The sequence below is a fragment of the Desmodus rotundus genome, chromosome X (genome assembly GCF_022682495.2).
Source record: "Desmodus rotundus isolate HL8 chromosome X, HLdesRot8A.1, whole genome shotgun sequence".
NCBI classification, from domain to species: Eukaryota; Metazoa; Chordata; class Mammalia; order Chiroptera; family Phyllostomidae; genus Desmodus; species Desmodus rotundus.
The window spans coordinates 26,962,706-26,989,046 of record NC_071400.1 but is presented as its reverse complement, the minus strand read 5'-3'; the positions used below and the strand labels follow the sequence as shown (position 1 = coordinate 26,989,046).

General features: G+C 37.9%; 1 protein-coding gene across 4 annotated transcripts in view; it reads left to right on the top strand.

Moving 5' to 3' along the window:
- GRIA3 (glutamate ionotropic receptor AMPA type subunit 3) overlaps positions 1–26,341 on the top strand; it is a 434,868-nt gene that overhangs the window by 231,317 nt on the left and 177,210 nt on the right. For all 4 annotated transcript variants that reach the window (XM_024566693.3, XM_024566694.4, XM_045200889.3 and 1 more), the window contains exon 5: positions 16,355–16,408. In XM_024566693.3, coding sequence (XP_024422461.2) covers positions 16,355–16,408 — 54 coding nt within the window. The remainder of the gene's footprint in view (positions 1–16,354; positions 16,409–26,341) is intronic.

Here is a 26,341-nt window from a genome sequence, read left to right as displayed (position 1 = left end):
GTTGCTTCCAGTACTTGGCTATTGTAAATTGTGCTGCTATGAACGTTGGTGTGCACAGGTTCTTTTGGATTGGTGTTTCAGGGTTCTTAGGGTATAATCCCAGCAGTGGAATTGCTGGGTCAAAGGGCAGTTCCATTTTTAGTTTTCTGAGGAAATTCCATACTGTTTTCCACAGTGGTCTCACCAGTCTGCATTCCCACCAACAATGTACTAGGGTTCCCTTTTCTCCACATCCTCTCCAACATTTGTTTGTGGATTTGTTTATGTTGGCCACTCTGACTGGTGTGAGATGGTACCTCATTGTGGTTTTAATTTGCATCTCTCTGATGACTAGTGATGGTGAGACACCTTTCATATGTCTCTGGGCCCTCTGTATGTCTTCCTTGTGGGATTCATCCCAGGGATGCAATGATGGTACAATATTCACAAATCAATAAACATAATACATCACATCAACAACAGCAAAGACAAAAATCACATGATCATATCAATAGATGCAGAAAAAGCATTTGATAAGATATAGCACCCATTTCTGATAAAAACATTCAACAAAGTTGGAATAAAGGGAGCATTCCTCAACATAATAAAGGCCATATATGAGAGACCTACAGCCAACATCATACTCAATGGACAAAAACTTAGAGCTTTCCCACTAAGATCAGGAACAAGACAAGGATGCCCTCTCTCACCACTCCTATTCAACATAGTATTGGAAGTCCTAGACACAGCAATGAGACAAGAAAAAGAAATAAAAGGCATCCAAATTGGAAAGGAGGAAATGAAACTGTCACTGTTTGCACATGACATGATAGTGTACATTGAAAATCCTATAGACTCCACCAAAAAACTACTTGACCTAATAAATGAATTTGGCAAAACAGCTGGATACAAAGTCAATACTCAGAAATCAAAGGCATTCCTGTATACCAACAACGAAACTGCAGAAACACAAATCAGGAAAAAAATCCCATTCGATATAGCAACAAGAAAAATAAAGTACCTAGGAATAAACCTAACCAAGGAGGTAAAAGACCTGTACTCAAAAAACTAAACAACACTGAAGAAAGAAATTAAGGAAGACACAAACAAATGGAAGCATGTACCATGCTCATGGATTGGAAGAATTAACATCATCAAAATGGCCATACTACCCAAAGCAATTTATAGATTCAATGCAATCCCTATTAGAGTACCCATGACATATTTCACAGATATAGAACAAACATTTCAGAAATTTATATGGAACCATAAACAACCCCGAATAGCTGCAACAATTTTGAGAAAGAAGAACAAAGCAGGAGGGATCACAATACCTGATATCAAACTGTATTACAAGGCCACTGTCATCAAAACAGCCTGGTACTGGCATAAAAACCGGCATATAGACCAATGGGACAGAACAGAGAGCCCAGAAATAAAGTCAAGCCTTTACGGTCAATTAATATTTGACAAAGGAGGCAGGAGCATAAAATGGAGCAAAAACAGCCTCCTCAACAAATGGTGTTGGGAGAACTGGACAGCTACGTGCAAAAACATGAAACTCGATCACCAACTTACACCATACACAAAAATAAACTCAAGATGGATAAAAGACTTAAATATAAGTCATAACACCATAGAAGTCCTCGAGGAAAACATTGGCAGGAAAATCTCAGACATTCCACGAAGCAACATCCTCACAGACACGTCCCCTAAAGCAAGAGACATAAAGGAAAGAATAAACAAATGGGACCTCATCAAAATAAAAAGCCTCTGCATGGCCAAAGATAACAGCACCAAATTACAAAGAGAACCAACAGTATGGGAAAACATATTTGCGAATGACACCTCAGACAAGGGCCTGATCTCCAAAATATATAAAGAACTCACACGACTCCACTCCAGGAAGACAAACAACCCAATTAAAAAATGGGCAAAGGACTTGAACAGACACTTCGCCATTTCTTTTTTTAATCCACGTAATGACTCCACTAGCACCACGAAGCCTTCTACTCACCATTCATGTAGTCCTTTCAGTAGGTCTTAGTCAGAAATTCAGGATTAAAGTATTTTGCGCTCTAACAATTTTGTAAAATCTACAAAGAAAAAAAGATAATTTGATATTTACAATAAGGTTGTAATTTTTCAAACAAAATTTGCTGTGTGAACATAAAATAGTTGACAGTAAATTTCATAAAAGAATACATGAAAACACTTATTTAAAATGTATTATTTAAACAACTAGAACAGGAACAGAACCACAGAAATGGAGATCACATGGAGGATTATCAACAGGGCAGTGGGAGGGGGAGAGGGGGGGAAAGTTACAGCGAATAAGTAGCATAAATGATAGTTGGAAAATAGACAGGGGGAGGGTAAGAATAGTGTAGGAAATGTAGAAGCCAAAGAACTTATAAGTATGACCCATGGACATGAAATATAGGGAGGAATGTGGGAGGGAGGGGGTGGGCAGGATGGAGTGCAGTGAGGGGGGGGAAATGGGACAACTGTAATAGTATAATCAATAAATATATATTTTTTTAAAATGTATTGTTTAAAATAAAAAATCACTAATCTGGGGGCATAGCCAATATAAAATGTAGAGAGTCTATAAAAGTCTCTCTGCTGTATTATTGTAGGATGAGTACTAATTAAAATCACCCCTACCTGGCCTCCCTGAAGAAACATCTAGAATATTTCCAAGTATAAATAGGGTACTGTGGAAGATATTCTAGATGAGTTATTCTACAAAAACGCACAGTATTTGGAAATGCATCATTTTATGGAAACTCAGCTGGGAGAAAGATCCAGGTGTTTTAAATATTTATTATTGGCCTCATGACCAACTCTAGCTGATCAAAGCTGCTGGGCTTCCTGGGTGGGGCAGTACATGTAATTTGCCTTACAAAATGTTTTTGTAATTTCCCAGATTTGTCATTGTACCCAGTCCCAGGCATTATTTGCTATCTCCCAAACACTGTCCATTATTTTGCTCCCTTACAAGACTTATGAACCTTTCAAAGTAGATGGAGATACTCTTAAGACCTGAATCATAAGGCAATTTAACCTTATTTTATCAGGACAGGAATACATGCTTTGCATTCTCTTCCCTAAAGACACAACAGCTTTAAGGCAATATTTCTCACCACCCATGGGGGTACATCAGAGAATTTTCAGTGGCATCTGGATAAATGTATTTTATTTTCATACAACTGTATTTATTTTCCTGTCTGTAGTTTCATGGATAATATTGCTTTGGATGTGGCTAAATTGAAGAAGTATACCATATGATCTCACTTTTAACTGGAACATAATCAAGAAAAGAAAAAAGCAAACAAAATATAACCAGAGACATTAAAGTTAAGAACAATGGAACAATAGCCAGAGGGGAGTGGGAAGGTGCCAGTGGGGAGAGGGGTTTTCAGCAACTACTATAAAGGACACATGGACAAAATCAAGGGGGAGGGTGGAGGTGGGGGAGGGAGGTGGTTTTGGCAGGGGTGGGGTGGAGGGCTGGGGAGAAAATGCAGACAACTGTAATTGAACAACAACAATAAAAAAAGAAGTATCTGTAAAGGTAAATATTAAGTAAATAATAGTATTGTGGTATGTGGCTAGGAAATAAATCATTAAGAAAGTCTGTGAAGGAATGAAATTTGAGAAATACTATTTTAGAGTTAATAAAATGAGGAGTTCCCACCAAGACCAAAATGCATTGAAGTGGTCCCTTATCCCTAGGAGGAAGAATAATCTATTGCTCTTTTAACTTACTCGTGACCATTTATTGCCTCTTATTTGTATTCTTTGCCTTTCACACTATTTAACATTAAATCTTCCACATATTCCATTTAGTCATAGTGAATGCAATATTAAAGTCTGGAAAGTGGAACTTCCTAAAGACATGTTCCTTGGTGAAATTCTTGTCCTTTAATCCTCACATCCTAGCATTTTATTTGATGCCTTGTTCAATTGATTCTCTCTGCATAAGCTTCCCCTGTAGATAGCATAAGCACTGATGAGATTTCTTGGTTATGCCCCCATTTTCCTTCTTTGTGAAAAATGTCAGCCATTCCTTCCTAATTTGTACCAGCCCCAACCCCACTGCCATTGGGTTGACTTTAGTACAGGTGATTGGCTCTTCTCTGCCACACTAATCCAGCACATTTATTCAAGTCAGGTGATTCACTGTTATTCAGTTATAGGAGAGCATGTGTGTGCAAATTGAGATTATTAAAAAATAATTCCAATTAAATTGACTTCTGATATATGTTTACTAAGATCAAAGCACTTTAGTACTTCGGATTTTCATTCAAGAAAATGAACACTTTTTATCATATCTGATGGGAGATTTTTTTTTAAATTTTTATTGTTATTCAATTACAGTTGTATGCCATTTCTCCCCATCCCTCCACCCCACCCCAACTGAACCCACCTCCCTCCCCCACCTCCACCCTCCCCCTTGATTTGATCCATGTGTCCTTTATAGTAGTTCCTGTAATCCCCTCTCCTCACTGTCCCCTCCCCACTCCCCCCTGCCCATTGTTAGACTGTTCTTAACTTCAATGTTTCTCCTTATATTTTGTTTGCTTTGTTCTTCTATTGATTATGTTCCAGTTAAAGGTGAGATCATATGGTATTTGTCCCTCACCGCCTGGCTTATTTCACTTAGCATAATGCTCTCCAGTTCCATCCATGCTGTTGCAAAGGGTATAAGCTCCTTCTTTCTCTCTGCTGCGTAGAATTCCATTGTGTAAATATACCATAGTTGTTGGATCCACTCGTTTGCTGATGGGCACTTAGGTTGCTTCCAGTACTTGGCTATTGTAAATTGTGCTGCTATGAACATTGGGGTGCATAGGTTCTTTTGGATTGGTGTTTCAGAGTTCTTAGGGTATAATCCCACCAGCGGAATTGCTAGGTCAAAGGGCAGTTCCATTTTTAGTTTTCTGAGGAAATTCCATACTGTTTTCCACAGTGGCCTCACCAGTCTGCATTCCCACCAACAGTGCACTAGGGTGATTTCTTCTGGGAGATGGGACGTATTCTAAGGCTGATTTCTGTACCATACCACAATTTAACTCCCAACAGTAGAGTGAAATTAGATAGGTTGCCATACAACAACTTTTTTTAACTAAGGAAGCAGGAAAGGGAGAGACTTAAAAATATCTTCTCTTTGAGCACCAGGAATGTGGGCTAATAGCTTTTTATTAAAGAAAAAATACCTATACAATAGGTAAATCTGGTGAATGAAAACCAGAAACCTCCCCCATTTCTCTCCCCAGCCCCCCAAACATTCTCAGGTGACTAAACCAAAAAGAAACAGATTAAGGTAAATGGAAAGGCAAGTTTTGTACTCAAAGCCAGAGTAATCTTTATACATAAATACCTTTCTGGCCCTAATGTAGAAAATTCAAACCTGGAGATACTTCGGTTTGTAAATAACCTAATCATACCAGATGGATCGAAGGGGGAAAAACACAGACACTTTTACACACACATTTTTTTTTTATTGTGAGCATAGAAAAAAAGATTTGCCTTCCTTTAGACATTTTCCCCAATATTTTTATTGTGGTAAAATACACGTAACATAAACTTTACCGTCTTAACCATTTTTAAGTGTATAGTTCAATGGTATTAAATACATTCACATTGTTGTGTAACCACAAAAACAGATGCTTCTGCTCCCAAAGGGTCTATAGCCCTCTCTCACATAGTGTTGTGGAATAATTTAACTTAAAATTTTATAAAATTATGAAAATGTCTAGAATAAGCATTAAATTGGAAAAGAAAGGGCCTCTCACATAAAAAAAAAAAAAAAAAAAAAAACAAATTAGGAGTTCCGGGAAGATGGCGGTGAGATAGGTGGGAGCGGAGTCCACTTCCCCTCAACACCAGTGAAATACCTAGCTGATCTGAGGAGCAGAGCAAACAGCCAACGGTATTCCAGCATATCTGAAGATCGGAGACCAAAGATAGAGGACATTGAAAAATCACACGGTAAGAAGAGTGCTTACGGACAATAAGGCCCCTGGGACCTGCGCGGGGACCAGGGCGGCTGAAGCCCGGGCTCGGGTGCAGGGTCTGCTGCAGGATTCTTGGGAGAGAGCCAGGCTGAGCTGTGTGAGCAGCTAGGTACTTGTTTGGACCACAGGGGCTTGAATAGGAAGAATTTCTCAAAAAGAAAAAGAAAACAGAGGCACTTAGCGGCTAATTAGAGATCTCTCGGCAGCCGCGGCCTCTGGTGCCCCTCCCCCCTCAGCCCCTGGACTGTGAACACGGGATAAGCAGCCCCAGCGCTCACCTGAAGCCGGGTTGCCTGGACCCAGATTAGCGGACTGGGGGCCCACACCTGAAACCTCGGGTGGGTGCACACCGGGAGCAGAGGCTAGCTACCCCACCCGCAGGCCCAAAGCAGCTGGATTGGCCGGCAGTGCGCGACTCATTACCAAAGGGGAACCACCGGCTCCGCGCGATTCAGGTCCAAAGCAGCATAATGATTGATCAACAGCCTGGCTGCCTGCAAGGGACCACACCTAATACTCCTACCTAGCCCCTGCGCCCAAAGCCCTGCAGGGCCTACTGGCTCTCAAGGACCAAGGCAGAACACCCAGCAGAGGGTAGCTGCAGGGCTAGGGGAGACCGCATTCCCCGGAAAGACTCGACCCAGTAGGGGGCTGAACCACCCCACAGCAGCACCGAGAGCCCCTAGCATCTAAGACAGCAAAGAGCAAGAAGATGGAGTATGAGTTGCCCCTAATTGTTCCAACTCAAGGACAGCATCACCGGTGAACTAAAGGCCTAGTGGGGAGCAGAAGGACACTGAGGAACTAGACTGGAGGCTGCACAACAACAAAGAGTGTGGCTCAGGAAGGGAGAAAAGTGAAACCAATCCTTCCAACCACCCCCTCCCGTTCTATAGACAGGAAGACCAGCAGAACTAACCTGACCGGTTTAAAGCCAGCAGAAGACTTTTTTTTTTTTTCCTTTCCTCCTTTTCCCCTGAATTCCTTCTTCCTTTCTGTCCATCTTTCTTTTTTTTATTCCTTCTTCCTTCCATCCTTTACTTTTTTATTCCTTCTTCCTGACTTCTTTTATTTATTCTTTTGTTTTAATTTTTGTTAAAATTCCTTATCTTGCCTCCGATCTTTCTTTATTCCTTCTTCCTTACTTCTTTTCATTTTCTATTCCCTTTTTCCCTCCTTCATTTCTATTTTTTCTTCCACCCCTCTTTCTCTTTTTCCCATAGGTGAGACAACAAAATCTGGAGTGCTGAAAAGACCAGAGTTAGACCGTGTTACACACATAAACATCAGCTCAAGACCAGTGAGCTCAGGAGATTAAGGAGACAACACCACTGAATCCCATTGGCATTCTACCATAGAAGTTCATACCATAAACCCAGGGGGTCAGAATAGAGCAATTTAAGAAGCACAGGCTAACAAGAAGAGTCTCACAAACAATGGGAAGACAAAGAAACAATCCCCAAATGAAAGGAAAGGAGGAAGCCTCAGAAAGAATGCTAACTGAAAAAGAGGCAACTCAACTATCAGATACTCAGTTCAAAGCAATGGTTATCTGGAAGCTCACTGAGCTCTCTGAGCTCAAAGAGAACTACCAGAAACTACAGGGAAACTACAATGAACTCACTGCAAACTATATCCACATGAAAAAGGAAATAGAAACTATCAACAAGGACCAAGAGGAAATGAAGAATACAATTTCTGAATTGAAGAACACAGTAGAAGGAATGAAAAGCAGACTTGATGAAGCAGAGGATCGGATCAGCGAGCTGGAGGACAAAGTAGAGAAAAACACCCAGAAAGAGCAAGAAAAGGAAAAGAGGCTCAGAAAGAATGAACAGGTAATAAGGGAAATGCAGGACAACATGAAACGTAACAATATCCGTATAATAGGAATACGAGAAGGAGAAGAAGAAGAGCAAGGAATACAAAACCTGCTTGAAAAAGTAATGATGGAAAATTTCCCTAATCTGAGGAGAGAAAAAGTGACCCAAATACAGGAAACACAGAGAATCCCAAGCAAGAGGAACCCAAAGAGGCCCACTGCAAGACACATCATAATTAAAATGGCAAAATTCCAAGACAAAGAGAGGATCTTAAAGGCTGCAAGGGAGAAAAAGGAAGTAACATACAAGGGAGCCCCAATAAGGTTAGCAACTGACTTCTCATTGGAAACGCTCCAAGCCAGAAGAGAATAGAAAAAAATATTCCAAGTAATGAGTACCAGAGGCCTGCAACCAAGACTACTTTACCCAGCAAGGCTCTCAATCAAGACAGAAGGCCAAATAAAGAGTTTCCCAGACAAAAGAAGTCTAAAAGAATACACCTCCACCAAACCAGCAATGCAAGAGATGCTAAAGGGACTGCTTTAAGGAAAGGAAGGAAAAGAGAAAGACAGAGGAACACAGGTAGGAAAAAATGGCAATGAATAACTACCTATCGATAATAACCTTAAACGTAAATGGATTAAATGCTCCAATCAAAAGACATAGAACAGCTGAATGGATAAGAAAACATGACCCACACATATGCTGCCTACAAGAGACCCATCTCAGTACAAAAGACTTACACAGACTGAAAGTGAAGACCTGGAAACAAATTTTCCAAGCAAACGGACAGGAAAAAAAAAGCAGGGGTAGCAATACTCATATCAGACAAAATAGACTTCCAAAGAAGGGCCATAAAGAGAGACCCAGAAGGTCACTTCATAATACTCAAAGGAAGAATCCACCAAGAAGACATAAACATTGTAAATATATATGCACCCAACATAGGAGCACCCAAATACATAAAGAAAATCTTGGAGGACTTCAAGAAAGATATTGACAGCAACACAATTATAGTAGGGGACTTTAACACCCCACTATCAAAAATGGACAGATCTTCCAAACAAAATATCAACAAGGATATTGTGTTACTTAACAATACCCTAGAGGAAATGGACTTAACTGATATATAGAGAGCCTTTCATGCCAAAGAGGCAAAATACACATTCTTTTCAAGTGTACATGGAAATTTTTCAGATAGACCACATGACAGTACATAAAGCAAGCCTCAACAAATTCAAGAAAATTGAAATCATATCAAGCATTTTCTTTGACCACAAGGGACTGAAACTAGAAACCAACCCCAAAGGAAAAAACCCCAAACACTCAAAATCATGGAGACTGAATAGCATGCTATTAAACAATGAATGGGTCAAGAACGAGATTAGGGAAGAAATCAAAAACTTTCTGGAAACAAATGAAAATGAACTCACAACAACCGAAAACCTATGGGACACAGCAAAGGCAGTCCTGAGAGGGAACTTCATAGCAATACAGGCCTACCTTGAGAAGATAGAAACAGTTCAAATAAACAACCTAACCCTACGCCTACAAGAACTGGAGGAACAAAAACAAAGACAGCCCAGAGCAAGCAGAAGGAAGGAAATAACCAAGATCACAGCAGAGTTAAATCACATAGAGACTAAAAGCACAATTCAAAGGATCAATGAATCCAGGAGCTGGTTCTTTGAAAAGATAAACAAAATTGACAAGCCTTTAAGTAGGCTCATCAAGAAAAAAAGAGAGAGGATCCAAATAAACACAATTAGAAATGAAAGAGGAGATATTACAATTGATACCACCGAAATACAAAGGAGTATAAGAAATTACTATGAAGAATATATGCCAAGAAATTTGAAAACCTAGGTGAAATGGACACATTTCTAGAAAAATATAATCTTCCAAAACTGAATGAAGAAGAAGCAGAAAACCTGAACAGACCAATAACAGCAGACGAAATTGAAGCAGTCATCAAAAAACTCCCAACACACAAAAGCCCTGGACCACATGGTTTCACAGGAGAATTCTACAAACATTTAAGGAAGAGCTAACCCCTATCCTTCACAGACTATTCAAAAAAATCCAAACTGAAAGAACACTCCCAAACTCCTTTTATGAAGACAGCATCATCCTAATCCCAGAACCAGATAAAGACATAACAAAGAAAGAAAACTTCAAGTCAATATCGCTGATGAACATAGACGCTAAAATTCTCATCAATAACAGCAAAGACAAAACCTACATGATCATATCAATAGATGCGGAAAAAGCATTTGATAAGGTAAAGCACCGATTTATGATAAACATACTCAGCAAAGCGGGAATAGAGGGAGCAGTCCTCAACATAATAAAGGCCATATATGAGAGACCAACAGCCAACATCATACTCAATGGACAAAAACTTAGAGCTTTCCCACTAAGATCAGGAACAAGACAAGGATGCCCTCTCTCACCACTCCTATTCAACATAGTATTGGAAGTCCTAGACACAGCAATGAGACAAGAAAAAGAAATAAAAGGCATCCAAATTGGAAAGGAGGAAATGAAACTGTCACTGTTTGCACATGACATTATAGTGTACATCGAAAATCCTAGAGAGTCCCCCAAAAAACTACTCAACCTAATAAATGAATTTGGCAAAACAGCTGGATACAAAGTCAATACTCAGAAATCAAAGGCATTCCTGTATACCAACAACGAAACTGCAGAAACAGAAATCAAGAAAAAAATCCCATTTGATATAGCAACAAGAAAAATAAAGTACCTAGGAATAAACCTAACCAAGGAGGTAACAGACCTGTATTCAGAAAACTAAACAACACTGAAGAAAGAAATTAAGGAAGACACAAACAAATGGAAGCATGTACCATGCTCATGGATTGGAAGAATTAACATCATCAAAATGGCCATACTACCCAAAGCAATCTATAGATTCAATGCAATCCCTATTAGAGTACCCATGACATATTTCACAGATATAGAACAAACATTTCAGAAATTTATATGGAACCATAAACAACCCCGAATAGCTGCAGCAATTTTGAGAAAGAAGAACAAAGCAGGAGGAATCACAATACCTGATATCAAACTGTATTACAAGGCCACTTTCATAAAAATAGCCTGTACTGTCATAAAAACAGGCACATAGACCAATGGAACAGAACAGAGAGCCCAGAAATAAACTCAAGCCTTTACGGTCAATTAATATTTGACAAAGGAGGCAGGAACATAAAGTTGAGCAAAAACAGCCTCCTCAACAAATGGTGTTGGGAGATCTGGACAGCTACATGCAAAAAAATGAAACTCGATCACCAACTTACACCATACACAAAAATAAACTCAAGATGGATAAAAGACTTAAATATAAGTCGTAACACCATAAAAATCCTAGGGGAAACCATTGGCAGGAAAATCTCAGACATTCCACGAAGCAACATCCTCACAGACACGTCCCCTAAAGCAAGGGACATAAAGGAAAGAATAAACAAATGGGACCTCATCAAAATAAAAAGCTTCTGCAGGGCTAAAGAAAACAGCACCAAATTACAAAGAGAACCAACACTATGGGAAAACATATTTGCTAATGATACCTCAGACAAGGGCCTGATCTCCAAAATATTTAAAGAACTCACATGACTCCACTCCAGGAAGACAAACAACCCAATTAAAAAATGGGCAAAGGACTTGAACAGACACTTCTCCAAGGAAGACATACAGAGGGCCCAGAGACATATGAAAAGATGCTCAGCATCACTAGCCATCAGAGAGATGCAAATTAAAACCACAATGAGCTACCATCTCACACCAGTCAGAGTGGCCAACATAAACAAATCCACAAACAAATGTTGGAGAGGATGCGGAGAAAAGGGAACCCTAGTGCACTGTGGGTGGGAATGCAGACTGGTGAGGCCACTGTGGAAAACAGTATGGAATTTCCTCAGAAAACTAAAAATGGAACTGCCCTTTGACCTAGCAATTCCACAGCTGGGATTATACCCTAAGAACCCTGAAACACCAATCCAAAAGAACCTGTGCACCCCAATGTTCATAGCAGCACAATTTACAATAGCCAGGTACTGGAAGCAACCTAAGTGCCCATCAGCAAATGAGTAGATCCAAAAACTATGGTATATTTACACAATGGAATTCTACACAGCAGAGAGAAAGAAGGAGCTTATACCATTTGCAACAGCATGGATGGAACTGGAGAGCATTATGTTAAGTGAAATAAGCCAGGCGGTGAGGGACAAATACCATATGATCTCACCTTTAACTGGAACATAATAAATAGAAAAAAATAAAAGGAAACAAAATATAACCAGAGACATTGAAGTTAAGAACAATCTAACAATGGACAGGGGGGAATGGGGAGGGGACAGTGAGGAGAGGGGATTACAGGAACTACTATAAAGGACACATGGACAAAATCAAGGGGGAGGGTAGACATAGGGGAGGGAGGGTGGTTTGGATGTTGTGGGATGGAGGGATGGGGAGAAAAGGCACACAACTGTAATTGAATAACAATTAAAAAATTAAAAAAAATAAATTAACCATTTCTGAATTTTTAACTCTTCAGTGATACCCAGCCCCCAATTTCACAGATCAGTGGATGGGAGAGTCAATAAGGGGAAGTCTCCCCAAAATGGGTGAACTATGATTCACTGACTTCTTTAAGAAATAATTTAATGCTCTCCTATATGCACAACTCAGTGTGTTAGTATGTAAGAACTTTTTCTTCTGCAAAGGAAACTGTAGTGTAAGTTTCAGTGAATGAGGACTGGAATTTTTTTCTCTCATGTCCTATTTGCAAGGGTAAAAATAAATTTCCTTAATAATAAATTTTATCTATATTTCACCCATTTCCCCTTATTACATTTATAATATCTGCCATTGTATCAAGCCGTACATCATCTCCAACAAATCTTACAAAGGCACCGTAAATACAGTGCGTGTATTTGGAAACTTGGTATTTCCCTCCTAAATATCAGAGGAGACTGTTAAACAGTGTTTATACGTGAAGTTCTGAACTAATTCAGAAAGAGCTATTATAATTATTTAAAAAGCTAAGCTGAATATTCTCTTGGTTAACAGAGTCATTAAGTAACTGAAGGTACAATTTATGTCTTGTTCATGTAGAACAGATGGCAAAAATAAAGATTTAGGACAAACTGAAAAACCACTCCCATTAACTAGTTCTTTTGTGCACCATATCATGCATAACCCACCTATCCCATCCTTACTCCAACAATTTCTGCACCAAAAATTCAAAAAAAGGGCAAGACCATAAGTAAAATGACACTTTTTGCAGTGAGTCTTCCCTCAGTTCATATCAATAGGATCATGGCTGCCCCAAGTAAGATTTCAAGATATGTGAAGTATACTCTCTTAAATATTGGGACTTTGAGCATTTCTGATGGAAAACTTCCCTAACAAGTGTGGTACATATCACTGGGTTTTTTTCTAGCAGGAATTATTGAAAGCAATAAGCCATACCCTGATGATTCAGGCATTCACAGCAAACATGTTGGCTGTAAAAAAAAAAAAAAAAAAAATCCCTTCCTTCTCCTTTAAGTCAGTATCTCACTTCTTCTGCTGATAATGTACCTCTTTCTAAAATCATCCCCTCCCCCCATGTACAACCCTTCTAACTTGCAGCTTTTAATTTACTGTGAACTGACAAACCAAGATTGGTAAGAACTGTGTGTTAAATACGAGTTAAGTCACTGAAAGTAACGATGAGGAAATAATTAAGGCCTTCAAGGCAGCAGCCTTGTGACATCTAAAGGTTTCTATCTTAAGATAACTTTCCCATCTCTTCTAGTTTAAGCTAAGTTTTGAAAGGATGATGTTGTGAGAGGGCTACCTTCAAATAAATGTATTTGTTTTGAACAGACTGTCTGGGCATAGCCTAAAGCGAATATTCCAATAGCTTCAAGTTTTTCTGAACCTAAAACAATCTTAGTGAATAACCCCTTCCCACAGTTATTTGACATCACATAATTGCACAATGCACATCCCAAACACCTTTCTGGATGTTATTCAGTTTGATCTAGACAACATTGCTGAGTTAGGAAGGGTCAAGCTCATTGATCCAGACTACAGATAAGGAAATGCAGCATGGAGAATGTTGATTTGCCAACAGTTATACAATAAATACACGACAAGGTTGGGCTCCTGGGGTGTCATTGAGGGCTCTTCTCACAACACTAATGTTTTCCATGGTTTTTGTCATCTTTCCCATGTTCACAAAGACACTAAGCCTTGGGAGTGATGAGAAAGACTTACTCTGTTTCCTTTGAGCTTGCTTCTTTATTTCTCTCCAGACTCTGCCAGATGCCTTTAAGAATCTTGCTCAATATTCTGGCAGATTTCAAAACCCTCTGATTTTATTATGTTGAGGTTTGTCAGTGAATTAAAAATTCAACAAATGTATGGTCCCAACTTGCCATGAAAAGTTAACAAATGTCACCAGTAAGGATGTGTCTCACAAGTGAACACAGAAGAATACACCCCAGCATATATCTAACAGCTCATTTTGTGTCATGGCAGCATGAAAAATCACCTCCTCAAGACATTCATTAACCTTTCATTTCTTCTATAAATAATCAGTCAGAAATGTGGTTCATATTTTAAATTAATCCAAAAAAAGTGCTTTCACTTATCTGTCTCTCTCTGTCTATCTGTCTCTGTCTGCCTCTCTCTCTCTCCCCTTGAAATGACTTGGTCTTCCAATGTCAGCATGATATTTGAATATATGTTTCCACTTCTGGGCCAGCTTAAACCTCATCTCCTCCAGGAAAAGCCTCCTTCCCTATCCATCCCACCTCTTTTTCCTCTTCTCCCAGAACCTAGAGCAGTTATTGGTATTTGACATTTAGTACATTTTAAGAAAGCATGTAATGTACTGCCAGGAATATGGGTTCTAGAGGCAGACAGACCCAGATTTTAATTCCAGCTTTCCTACTTCCTAGCTGTGTGGCCTTGGGCAAATCACTTAAACTCTGTTTAGCTGAGATTCCTCATCTGTAAAATGAATCTAATGACACTTAATCTGTTAAATTGTTCTAGGGATTAAATACACATAAAGCACCAAGCACAGCGCCCAGAATATATTAGGCACTCAATTAAGGGTAGTTGTTGTTGTTGTTATTATTATTATTATTATTGCCTTTTATATATAGTTCTGGTTTGGTATGTATGCAAGTTTATTGTCTTCACAAGTTGTTTTTAAACCCTTGACAGCTGTGTCCAGAATGGAACTTATCATGAAGCTTAAGCTTAATGGCCTCTTACTTGCACAGGTTCTTTCCCAGGACTTTTTGAAAATATTGTATTCATAATTTTTGTATTATTTTTCTTAAAGAGGGCTCCAAAAGTGGTATTAGCATCAGGCCTGTACAAAACCTGGTTCTGCCTCTGGCTGTGTCTTTAACTTCTATGTTACCTCTCTCCTCATTCTCACTCCCCAATTTCAGAATAGTATTTTGCATATAGTCCATATTCAATAAAGTGTTATTTTATAAAATTCTCAATTAACCAGAATTTTTGCACTACTCAACTACCTGGAAGTAAGCTTATGCCAGGTATTTAGTCAGAACTTCCAATTGCCAACCAATACATTTGGTTGGAAAATATTCAATCCACTTATATATTGTGAGATGGTAAAAAGGCACTTTTTAAATTGTAAGGCTATTATTAGTACAGTGTTAGTCATAAACATTACAATAACAATGATGACCCTAAGGCAGAGTTTCTCAACCTCAATCCTGCTGACATTTTTCACTGGATAATTCTTTGTTGTGGGGGGCTGGCTGTCTTGTGCATTATAGGATGTTCAGAAGCACCCCTTGCCTCTCCCCACTAGATGCTAGTCACTCCTCCCAGATGTGACAACCAAAAATGTCTCTAGGCATTGCCAAATGTCCCCTAAAGGAAAATCCCTTTCCCCATTGTCCTAAGGCATCACATTCAGCCCCCAAAGATGTACAGATGGTCACAAGTTTTTGGTATTAAAGCAGGAAAAAGAAGGCAACCATTTTAGAAAAGTTTTCAATAAGTGAAAGCAACCTTGATTAACCTGAAAATCCCATTAACCCCATTCTTTGACTGTTCTATTCCCTAAGCATTCCAGATAAGTAGAAAAAAATGTACTGTACATTCTATTTTCTAATTTGTATGCAAAGTTCAGCCCATTTGCCATCTCAACTGCTAAGTACAGAAATCCAGTTCATGGGTTGGAGATCATCAGCTTCATTGCTTTGCCATCTATTTTAAGTGACAACGATGCCACTGACCTGGAAATTTCAAGAGCTTTTTTCCCTTGTTGTTGACATTTTTAACTTTGATATTAACAATTCTTCCTGTACTCTCTGCCTGAAAATGAAATCTGGTCCAATTAACTGTGATTTTACTGTATAAAGACCTAACACTTTGTTGATCATTTAAAAGTAATTTGTTCTAGCCATCACATTGATTGTGCAATTGAAAATGTCCTTCTTGAATAAACAATGTTTCTTATTATTTCTGCAGGTTGTGATCCTGGGGAAACATTCAAGAGGTTATCACTACATGCTTGCTAACTTGGTAAGAACAAGCAGAGTTTAAGTTTCCCAGGGCAATATATTCTATTTACTTTGTGTCATCTGTAATCATCCAAAAAAGAAATACATGAGGTATCTAATTTGTTCTCTAGATGTTTGGAAAAATGGGTCAGTAAATACCAAAACCTGAATATAATGGCTTGTTTTCAATTGTGTTGTTTCTGTTTTAGCCGTAAAGCTTATATTTTCTCGTTTAAAAATAATAATTTTTCTCTGGTTGTATAGCTCAGTGGATTGAGTGCTAGCCTGTGAACCAAAGGGTTGCCAGTTCAATTCCCAGTCAGGGCACATGCCTGGGTTGCGGGCCAGGTCTCCAGCTGGGGGCATGCAAGAGGCAACCACACATTGATGTTTCTCTCCCTCTCTTTCTCCTTCCCTTCCTCTCTTTCTAAAACTAAATAAATAAAATCTTTTAAAAATAAAATAAATAAAATAATAATAATTTTATATTATTCTTCACTGATTATTCTTAGATTTGGTTTGTATTTGAAATGTAAACCATTTTACCCAGGTTTGAAATGTAAAACAAGGGATGAAGACAAATGAAACTGACTCTTTCCCCAATTAATTCAAGTGTACATGCACATCAGTACTGGATTTGTCTTTCCCAAAATAGACCACTACCAAATCTTTTCAAACCAGATGCCATAAATAGGTATAAACATGGAATATTAAGTGTATAGCCACCTTTCTACTTATAATAAAACTCAACTTGAATTTTCACCTTCAAACTTCCCATGCCATTAAAATTTGTGACATTCTAGAAGCTAATGAGTATTTCCTTTAGGTTAGTTTATAGCTTTTCTTTCTCTAAAAGAACAGTTGGTTTAGGAGTGAATAAAATGGCTTCCTAATCAGTAATATCTTTTTGGCAGAGGTTCTGAGTAATACTATCTCCGTGAAACAAAAGAGGAATGTTAAATTATCACTATGATACTAGGAATCTATTAAATTATTATATAACATAATTTCTTACCTCAATTTTGTTTCATTTGAACAATAGAATCATAATCATTACAGAGCTCTTAAACCAAAAGATTGGCAACAAAGTTGAAAGATTATTGTAATTATATCCTTAGATTTCTTAAATCAAGAAAAATCTTATTTTGTTTAATAATGAGTATTTTTAAAATGAGAAAGAAAATGTTACTTAAACCTTGTTTTCTTAGGAAGTGTATACACTGAAATACTTTATAAGATGAAGTTTAGACCTACTGCTTTGAAATGTGGTGTACATCTTTTCTGATAAATTGCTGGAAGTGGACCATTTCAGTCCAATTTAGAAATAAATGAATTGACTCTTTTAGGAGGAGAGATCTTGATTCTTAACTTATATCTGAATACATTCAATCTGTTTTTAGGCAACCAATAAGTAAAGGATATTTGTTGACTCATTAAAGATTAAACCAGAGCTTAGCAGGAAACATGGAGGTCACAGCAAGGCACCTGAGGCCATTATTGATGGGTTTTTACCATTTCTTCCTTACCAATAAGTATTTCCCTTTCCTTTTTTCCTTTCTTCCTTCCTCTCTCCCTCTACCTTTTCCTTCTACTCTGCCTTTAAGTCCTAGGGGTCACCTATCACTGACAGTAAATGAATGATACAACTTTAGGTAGTACACACAAAAACTTTTTTATTGTAATGGTATTATATATATTTAATATGTATTAGAAAAATATAAAAGCAATACACCAAAATCCCAATTTTATGAATATTATTACTTTATACAGGGCTAAAGTGGAGATTTAATAACAAGTGAAATAATTTTTAATATGTCAAATATGTCATATAAAGAATGGCACAGTGGATAAACAGATAACAAAATCTGTTTGTTTTGTTTTGTTTTGTTTTGTTTTGTTTTGTTGTATACATGATTGTGGTGGTGCTTGGACCACTGAACTTTGGGGAAACATTGAACCTGGAGTCAGAAAGTTTGGGTTGTTATACTGACTTTGCTACTAGCTAGCTATGGTATCTTTGTTAAGTTTGGGGAGTTATTAATGTATTGGTTGGGTCCTTTGGAAACAGATCCTAAGTTATAACTAGAAGTACAAGATATCTATTGAGAGTAATACCTGTGAAAATTAAAAGGGAGAGAAACACAACTAGGCAGGGAGAGCTTCGGACCACAATACAAGTCTGATATCAGCAAAAGAAAGGGAATGGAAGGCAGTCATGGCAAGCACAACTGGGCACTCCTATACAAAGGCTGAACATAGTAGAACCTCATGCTGGCCCCAAATGGCAAGCCATTGTACACCCCCACTTTGCTCAGCCATTGGCTGGCAGCTGCCCAAGAAGCACACACCTCCCATTTGAAAGCTGAGGCAGAGCCTAAAGGTACCTGAAGCTGGAGACTGTCATCTAACTCAACCCCTGAAGACAGGTTTTTTCTTAAAGGGAGATCTGAGGCAAGCATGTCAATGGCTGTTTCCTTTGGCCTAAGATGACCAGATGACCTATTATAAACTTTTCCCACTCTAGAATTCTAACTAGACATCCCTGATCCTACTGACAATCCTTCAGGTGAGCTCCGGTTTCAACTTTGAGACTCAGATGTGACAGAAATGTAAGGCTGTGGAGTGATAGAACTGCAAGAGAGAATCACTACAAGAGTGGGGAAAAGAATGGTAAACTGAATGCCTAACACAGAACTCAGAATTATGAAACCTTGGGAAGATACCTACTACAAGAACAAGCAAAGTCTGCTCCCTGAGAAAAAAATGTAATATATAGTGTTATGTCAGTCTGGGAAATGAATACATTAACCCATCACTATGCTTTGAGTTGCCACCCATTCTCTTCCTTTAGTGACCTTCTGTTCATTTGACACAGTTTTGTGTTTCTGTAAGTCTGGTACTCTATATCACATTGCATATGGGCAATAGAGATAGGAAATTTTGCTAATCTCTGATGAGACAGATTATCCCTACCATCATTTTCAGATTTTTTAAAACAAATTAAAAATACCCTAAACCTCTCCACCAAAGACATATACACACACACCAAATCTAAACTATTCAGAAGGCATTTACATGATCAAAAAAATGGTAAGTGGATCTAAGAAGATGTTTCTTTTCAAGATGAGCCACGTGGCCTATCAAGATGAGCCAGTTGGATGAAAGCTAAGGACAAAGCTAAGGACAGGGGAATGAATTCTAATCTGAGTCTTCATGTAACAACAGCACAGAACCACTGTGTTCTTCTACAAATGCAAAGTCAAAAACAGTAACACTGTTCACCTAAGCTTTTTGGAATCACCTGCACCAGAGCCCTGTGTCCCCTTTGCTACTCAGCTCCAAGGATTTGGCTAAGACTTCTATGTGTTTTTACACGTACCTACCCTGGTAGCAATCCTAAAGTGAGAACATTTGAATGGACCATGAATATTTCCACAAAGGATTTCACATATCAGGATGTACATGTCACAGTGGACTACAAGCTGCAAAAAGTTTTAAATTGTTGAAATCCCTGGAAGAAACAAAAGATTCCATCAGGAGCACAGACCAGAGATGTTACCTGGTCAGGTCAGAAGTGGACATCCTAATAGAGCAAGTAAGTATCTGTTACAAATTCTGTATCAGTTGGTGATATCATTTCTTGTTATGAGTGGTTTCGTGACTAATTGTTGTTTTCTCTTTCAGGACTCTCTCTAAGGTGGTAATGTTTCTCTACTCAAGTACTAGAGGTAACCCACATTTTTACAATTTGTCAGTCAAGCAACCTCTTTTCTTTCATGGTAAGGTCCTGGATCAGGGTCCTTTAATGCTGCATTGCCAGGCATGTTATATGTTCTGATTTAATTATCTCATATATGTTATTAACAGTGTGCAGAACCCTATATTAACCCTACACATAATTAAAAAGGCACTAGACCAAGAGTTAGGAGATAGGTTTAAATCCCAAAAATTCATCTAACTAACCTTGTGACAAACCAAACTTCTCTGAGGCTGTTTCTTAATCTGTAAAGTACAGAATTAGAACAGATCACTATTTCCCAAAGTGTGCTATTTGTACATGAGATAATTTTAGGTAGTACATAGCGAAACTTCTTAAATTAATTGGTTTGTAATTTATATTAAATGTGTATTAGAAAAAGACGACTATCCCATCAATTCTATGATTTTACAGATATTCTTTTTTCTAATTTACCATTTTAACCATTTTTGAAAGATTTTTTTAAATTTATTTTTAGAGAGGAGAAGGAAAGGAGAAATAGAGGGAGAGAAACATCAATGTGTGGTTGCCTCTCACAGACCCCCCACTGGGGACATGGCCTGCAACCCAGGCATGTGCCCTGACTGGGAATCAAACCAGCAACCCTTTGGTTCACAGGCCAGCACTCAATCCACTAAACCACACCAGCCAAGGCTACAGATACCATTTTTAAGAATGAAGCTAAAGTAGACATCTAGGTTTAAAAACTTAGTCAATGTAAAGAAAAATATTAGGTAAGTGATAGTTCAGATAATCCACCTATGGCAAAAAACAAAACAAAATCTGTAAAGGTGGTATATTAATGTCTAAAATTTGTAAAATACTTCCAAGGTTACTTCCAGCTTTACATTTCATCCTCATGGAGGGTTAATTTGCACTAGGGAAGGCCAGGGTTGAGAGGGTAGCTGGGTAAACACCAAGGCCATAAATAGCGGTGCAAAATGCTATTATCCTTGGAGATATAAAGTCATAAGGCAAACTTAAAATCAGCCCAGGTGGGCAAAATCCAAAAGGTGTGTGAGTACCCTTAGTTAGCTAGGTTGCAAAAGAACTGAGGACCTAAAGGATCAATAAAAGTAGAACAGCAATTCTCAACCTTTGTCATCTCATGGCACACATAAACTAATTACTAATATTCTGAGACACACCAAAAAATATATTTTTGTTTGCCAATCTGACAAAACTTATAATTTTCATTCATTCACACCAGACAGCTATTGTCGTGTTGGATGTTATCATTTTTTTAAATATATTTATTGATTATGCTATTACAGCTGTCCCATTCCCCCCCCTTCCCTCAACTCCCACATTCGCGCACAGATAAACCAAGAGGGCCAGACTCAGAGTGGCAGAGAACCGGGCAGGCAGAGTGGCAGGTAGCACCTCGCGGCCCCACATTCGCGCACAGATAAACCAGGACAAACAGTGGGGGAGCGAAAGCAGACTGCGCAACCCAGGGCTCCAGCACGGGGAAATAAAGCCTCAAACCTCTGATTGAAAACACCCGTGGGGGTTGGGGCGGCAGCAGGAGACACTGCCAGCCTCACAGGAGAGGTCGTTGGAGAGACCCACAGGGGCCTAGAGCATGCACAAGCCCACCCACTCGGGAATCAGCACCAGAGGGGCCCAATTTGATTGTAGCAGAGGGAGTGACTGGAACCCGGATGTTGTCATTTTTTATTTGACAATCTAAAGGAAAAGAGGTCAATGACCCTGACTAAATACTCAGGTATTGCATGTTTTAACAAATTCTTGTTTAATCCACTCATCTAATGATGGACACGGGCTGCTTCCATATCTTGGTGATTGTAAATAATGCTGCAATGAACACAGGGGTGCTTATGTTCTTTCAAATTAGAGTTTTGGGTTCCTTCGGATATATTCCCAGTAGTGGGATAGCTGGGTCAAAAGACAGCTCCATTTTTAGTTTTCTGAGGAAATTCCATACTGCTCTCCACAGTGGCTGCACCAATCTGCATTCTCACCAACAGTGCAAAAGGGTTTCCCTTTCTCCACATCCTTGCCAGCACTTGTTGCTTGTTGATTTATTGATAATGGCCATTCTGACAGGTGTGAGATGATATCTCATTGTGGTTTTAATTTACATTTCTCTGATAAGAGACGTTGAGCATATTTTCATATGTCTCTGGGTCCTCTATATGTCCTCCTTGGAAAAGTGCTTATTTAGGTCTTTTGTCCATTTTGTAATTAGGTTATTTCTTTTTTTTTTTGGTATTGAATTTTGTAAATTATTTATAAATTTTGGATATTAACCCTTTATCAGATGTATTGGTGAATATGTTCTCCCATTCTGTGGGTTGTCTTTTTATTTTGTTGATGATTTCCTTTACTGTGCAAAAACTTTTTAGTTTGAGGTAGTCCCATTTGTTTATTATTTCATTTCCCTTGCCCAGAGAGATATATCTGATAAAATATTACTACGAGCAATGTCTGAGATTTTGGTGCCTGTTTCCTTCTATGATTTTTTTGGTTTGGGGTCTAACATTTAAGTTTTTAAACCATAATGAATCTATTTTTGTGTGTGGTATAAGAAGGTGGTCTAGTTTCATTTTTTTGCATGTATCTATCCCATTTTCCCAACACCATTTATTGAGTACACTATCATTAGCTCATCGTATGTGTTTGCTTCCTCTGTTGAATATTAATTGACTATAAATGTGTGAGTTTATTTTTGGGATCTCTATTATGTTCCATTGATCTATGTGTCTGTTTTCATGCCAGCACCAGGCTGTTTTGATTAATACAGCCTTGTAGTATAATTTGATATTAGGTAGCGTGATTCCTCCAATTTTGTTCTTTTTTCTCAAGATCACTGTTGCTATGTGGGGCCTTTTGTAGTTCCACATAAATTTTTGAAATATTTGTTCTAGTTCTGTGAAATATGTCATTGGAATCTTGATAGGAACTACATTCAATCTATAGATTGCTTTGGGTAGCATGGATATATTAATGAAGTTATTTCTTCCTATCCATGAGCACAGTGTATGTTTCCACTTATTTGTATCTTCCTCAATTTCTTTCTTCAGTGTCTTATAATTCTCCACGTAAAGGTCTTTTACATCCTTGGTTAGGTTTATTCCTAGATGTTTTATTCTTATTGAAGTGATTGTGAATGGGATTGTTTTCTGAATTTTCTTTTCTATTTGTTCATTATTGGCATACAGAAATGCAACTGATTTCTGGATATTAATTTTGTATCCTGCTACTTTGCTGAATTCATTATTCAGTTCTAGTAGCTTTTGGTGGAATCCTTGGGGTTCTCCATTTACAGTATCATGTCACCTGCAAATAACTACAGTTTTGCTTCTTCTTTTCCAATTTCAATGCCTTTTATTTCTTCTTGTCTGATTTCTGCAGGTAGGACTTCCAGTACCATGTTGAATAAGAGAGGTGAAAGCAGAAATCCCTGTCTTGTTCCTGCTCTTAAGGGGAAAGCTTGTAGTTTTTGCCTGCTGAGTATGATGCTGGCAGTGGGTTTGTAATATATGGCCTTTATTATGTTTAGGTATGTTCCCTCTAATCCCACTTTGCTGAAAGTTTTTATCATAAATTGGTGCTGGATTTCATCAAATGTTTTTTTCTGCATCTATTGATATGATCATGTGGTTTTTATCTTTCTTTTTTTTATGTTTATAAACACATTTATTGACTGGCAAATGTTGTACCAACCTTGCATTCCCAGTATAAATCCCACTTAATTATGGTGTCTGATCTTTTTGATGCATTGCAGTATTCAGTTTTCTAATATTTTGTTGAGGATTTTAGCCTCTATGTTCATCAGGGATGTTGGCCTATAATTTTCTTTCTTTGTAGTGTCTTTATCTCATTTTGCAATTAGGATAATTCTGGTCTCATAAAATGAACGTGAGAACCTTCCCTCCTCTTAATATTTTTGAAGTAGTTTGAGAAGGAGAGTTGTTAGTTCTTCTTGGAATATTTGACAAAATTCACCTGCGAAGCCATCTTGTCCTGGGCTTTTGTTTGTTGGGAGTCTTTTGATCACTGCTTCAATTTCATGGGGTGTAATCTGTCTATTCAAATTCTCTGATTCTTCCTGATTTACTTTTGGAAGATTGTATGTTTCTATGAATTTATCCGATTTGTCCACGTTGTCCAGTGAGGTGGCATATAGTTGTTCATAATATTTCCTTACAATCCTTTGTATTTGTTTAATGTTAGTTGTTATTTCTCATCTTTCATTTCTGATTTTATTCATTTGGGTCCTCTCTCTTTTTTTCTTGAGGACTCTGGTTAAAAGTTTGTCAATCTTGCTTATCTTTAAAAAAAACATATCTTGGATTCATTGACTTTTTTTTTTTAGACTATTTCATTTATTTCTGCTCTGATCATCAGTTCCTTCTTTCTACTCACTTTGGGCTTTGCTTGTTGTCCTTTTTCAAGTTCCTTTAAGTGTAAACTTAGATTGTTTATTTCAGCTTTTTCTTGTTTGTTTTGCAATAGACCTGTACTGCTTTGCATTTCCCTCTTAGGATTGCTATCCCAGTGTCCCACAGATTTTGGGTTGTTCTGTTCTCATTTTCATTTGCTTCAAGGTATCTTTTGACTTCTTCCTTCATCTCATTTTTGACCCATTCATTGTTTAATAACATGCTGTTTAGCTTCCATGTCATTTGTGTGTTTTTCAGTGTTCTTCTTGTGATTGATTTCCATTTCATAGCATTGTGGTCAGAGAATATGCTTGATATGATTTCAATCTTCTTAAATTTATTGAGACTTGTTTGTGTCCTAACATGTGATCTATCCTAAAAATCATTCCATGTGCTCTTAAAAAATATGTATTTTCTGCTGCTTTGGGATGAAATGCTCTAAAAATATCCATTAAGTCCATTTGATCTAGTGTGTATTTAAGGCCACTCTCTCCTTGTTGATTTTCTGTCTGGAAGATCTATCTATTGAAGTCAATGGGGTGTTAAAATCCCCAACTATGACTGTATTTCTGTCAATATCTCCCTTTATGTCCATCAAGATTTGCTTCACATATTTAGGTGCTCCTATCTTGGGTGTGTAAATATTTACTAGGGTTATATTCTCTTGTTGGATTGTTCCCTTTAACATTATGTAGTGTCCTTCTTTCTCTCTTACTATAGCCTTGATTTTTAAAGTCTATTTTGTTGGATATAAGTACTACTACTCCAGCTTTTTTTTCCTTTCCATTTGCATGAAATATCTTTCTCTATACATTTACTTTTAGCCTGTGTGTATCTTTTGATCTAAGATGGGTCTCTTGGAGTCAGTATATATATATATCCTATTTTCTTATCCATTCAACTACCCTATGTCTTTTGGTTGGAGCATTTAAGCCATTTACATTTAAGGTGACTATTGATAGATATGCTTTTAGCACCATTTCATTGTTAGAATATTTTTGTCTGTTTTCCCCCCTCTTCTTCTTCTTCTAGAAGCAAGCCTTCTCACATTTGTTGCCATAATGTTTTGGTGTTAACAAAGTCCTTTGGCTTTTTCTTGTCTAGGAAGCTCCTTATTTCTCCTTCAATTTTAAATGATAGCCTTGTTGGGTAAAGTAGCCTTGGTTGTAGGTCCTTGCTTATCATCACCTTGAATATTTTATGCCACTCCCTTCTGGCCTGAAACATTTCTGTTGAGAAATCAATGACCTTAATTGGTACTCCTTTGTGTGTAACTGCCTGCATTTCCCTTGTAGCTTTTAGGATTCTCTCCTTGTCTTTAAGTCTTGTCATTTTAATTATGATGTGTCTCAGTGTAGACCTCTTTGGGCCCCACTTATTTAGGACTCTCTGAGTTTTCTGGACTTGGGTGACGTTTTCCTTCATGAGATTACAGAAGTTTTTGGTCATTGTTTCTTCATATAGTTTCTTGGTCCTTTGCTTGCTTTCTTCTTCTGGTTTTCCCATGATGTGAGTGTTGTTACACTTCATGTTGTCCAAAATGTTTCTTAAGCTCTCCTCATTTTTTAGAATTCTTTTTTTCTGTTTCTGATCTACATGGGTGTTTTTTTCTATCTTGTCTTCCAAACCACTGATGTGATACTCTGTCTCATCTAACCTAGTGATTATTCTTTCCAGTGTATTATTTATTTCAAATATTGCATTCCTTATCTCTAACTAGTCCCTTTTTTTATGGTTTCTATGTCTTTTTTCATGCTGTTGAGTATCCTTATAATCATCACTCTAAACT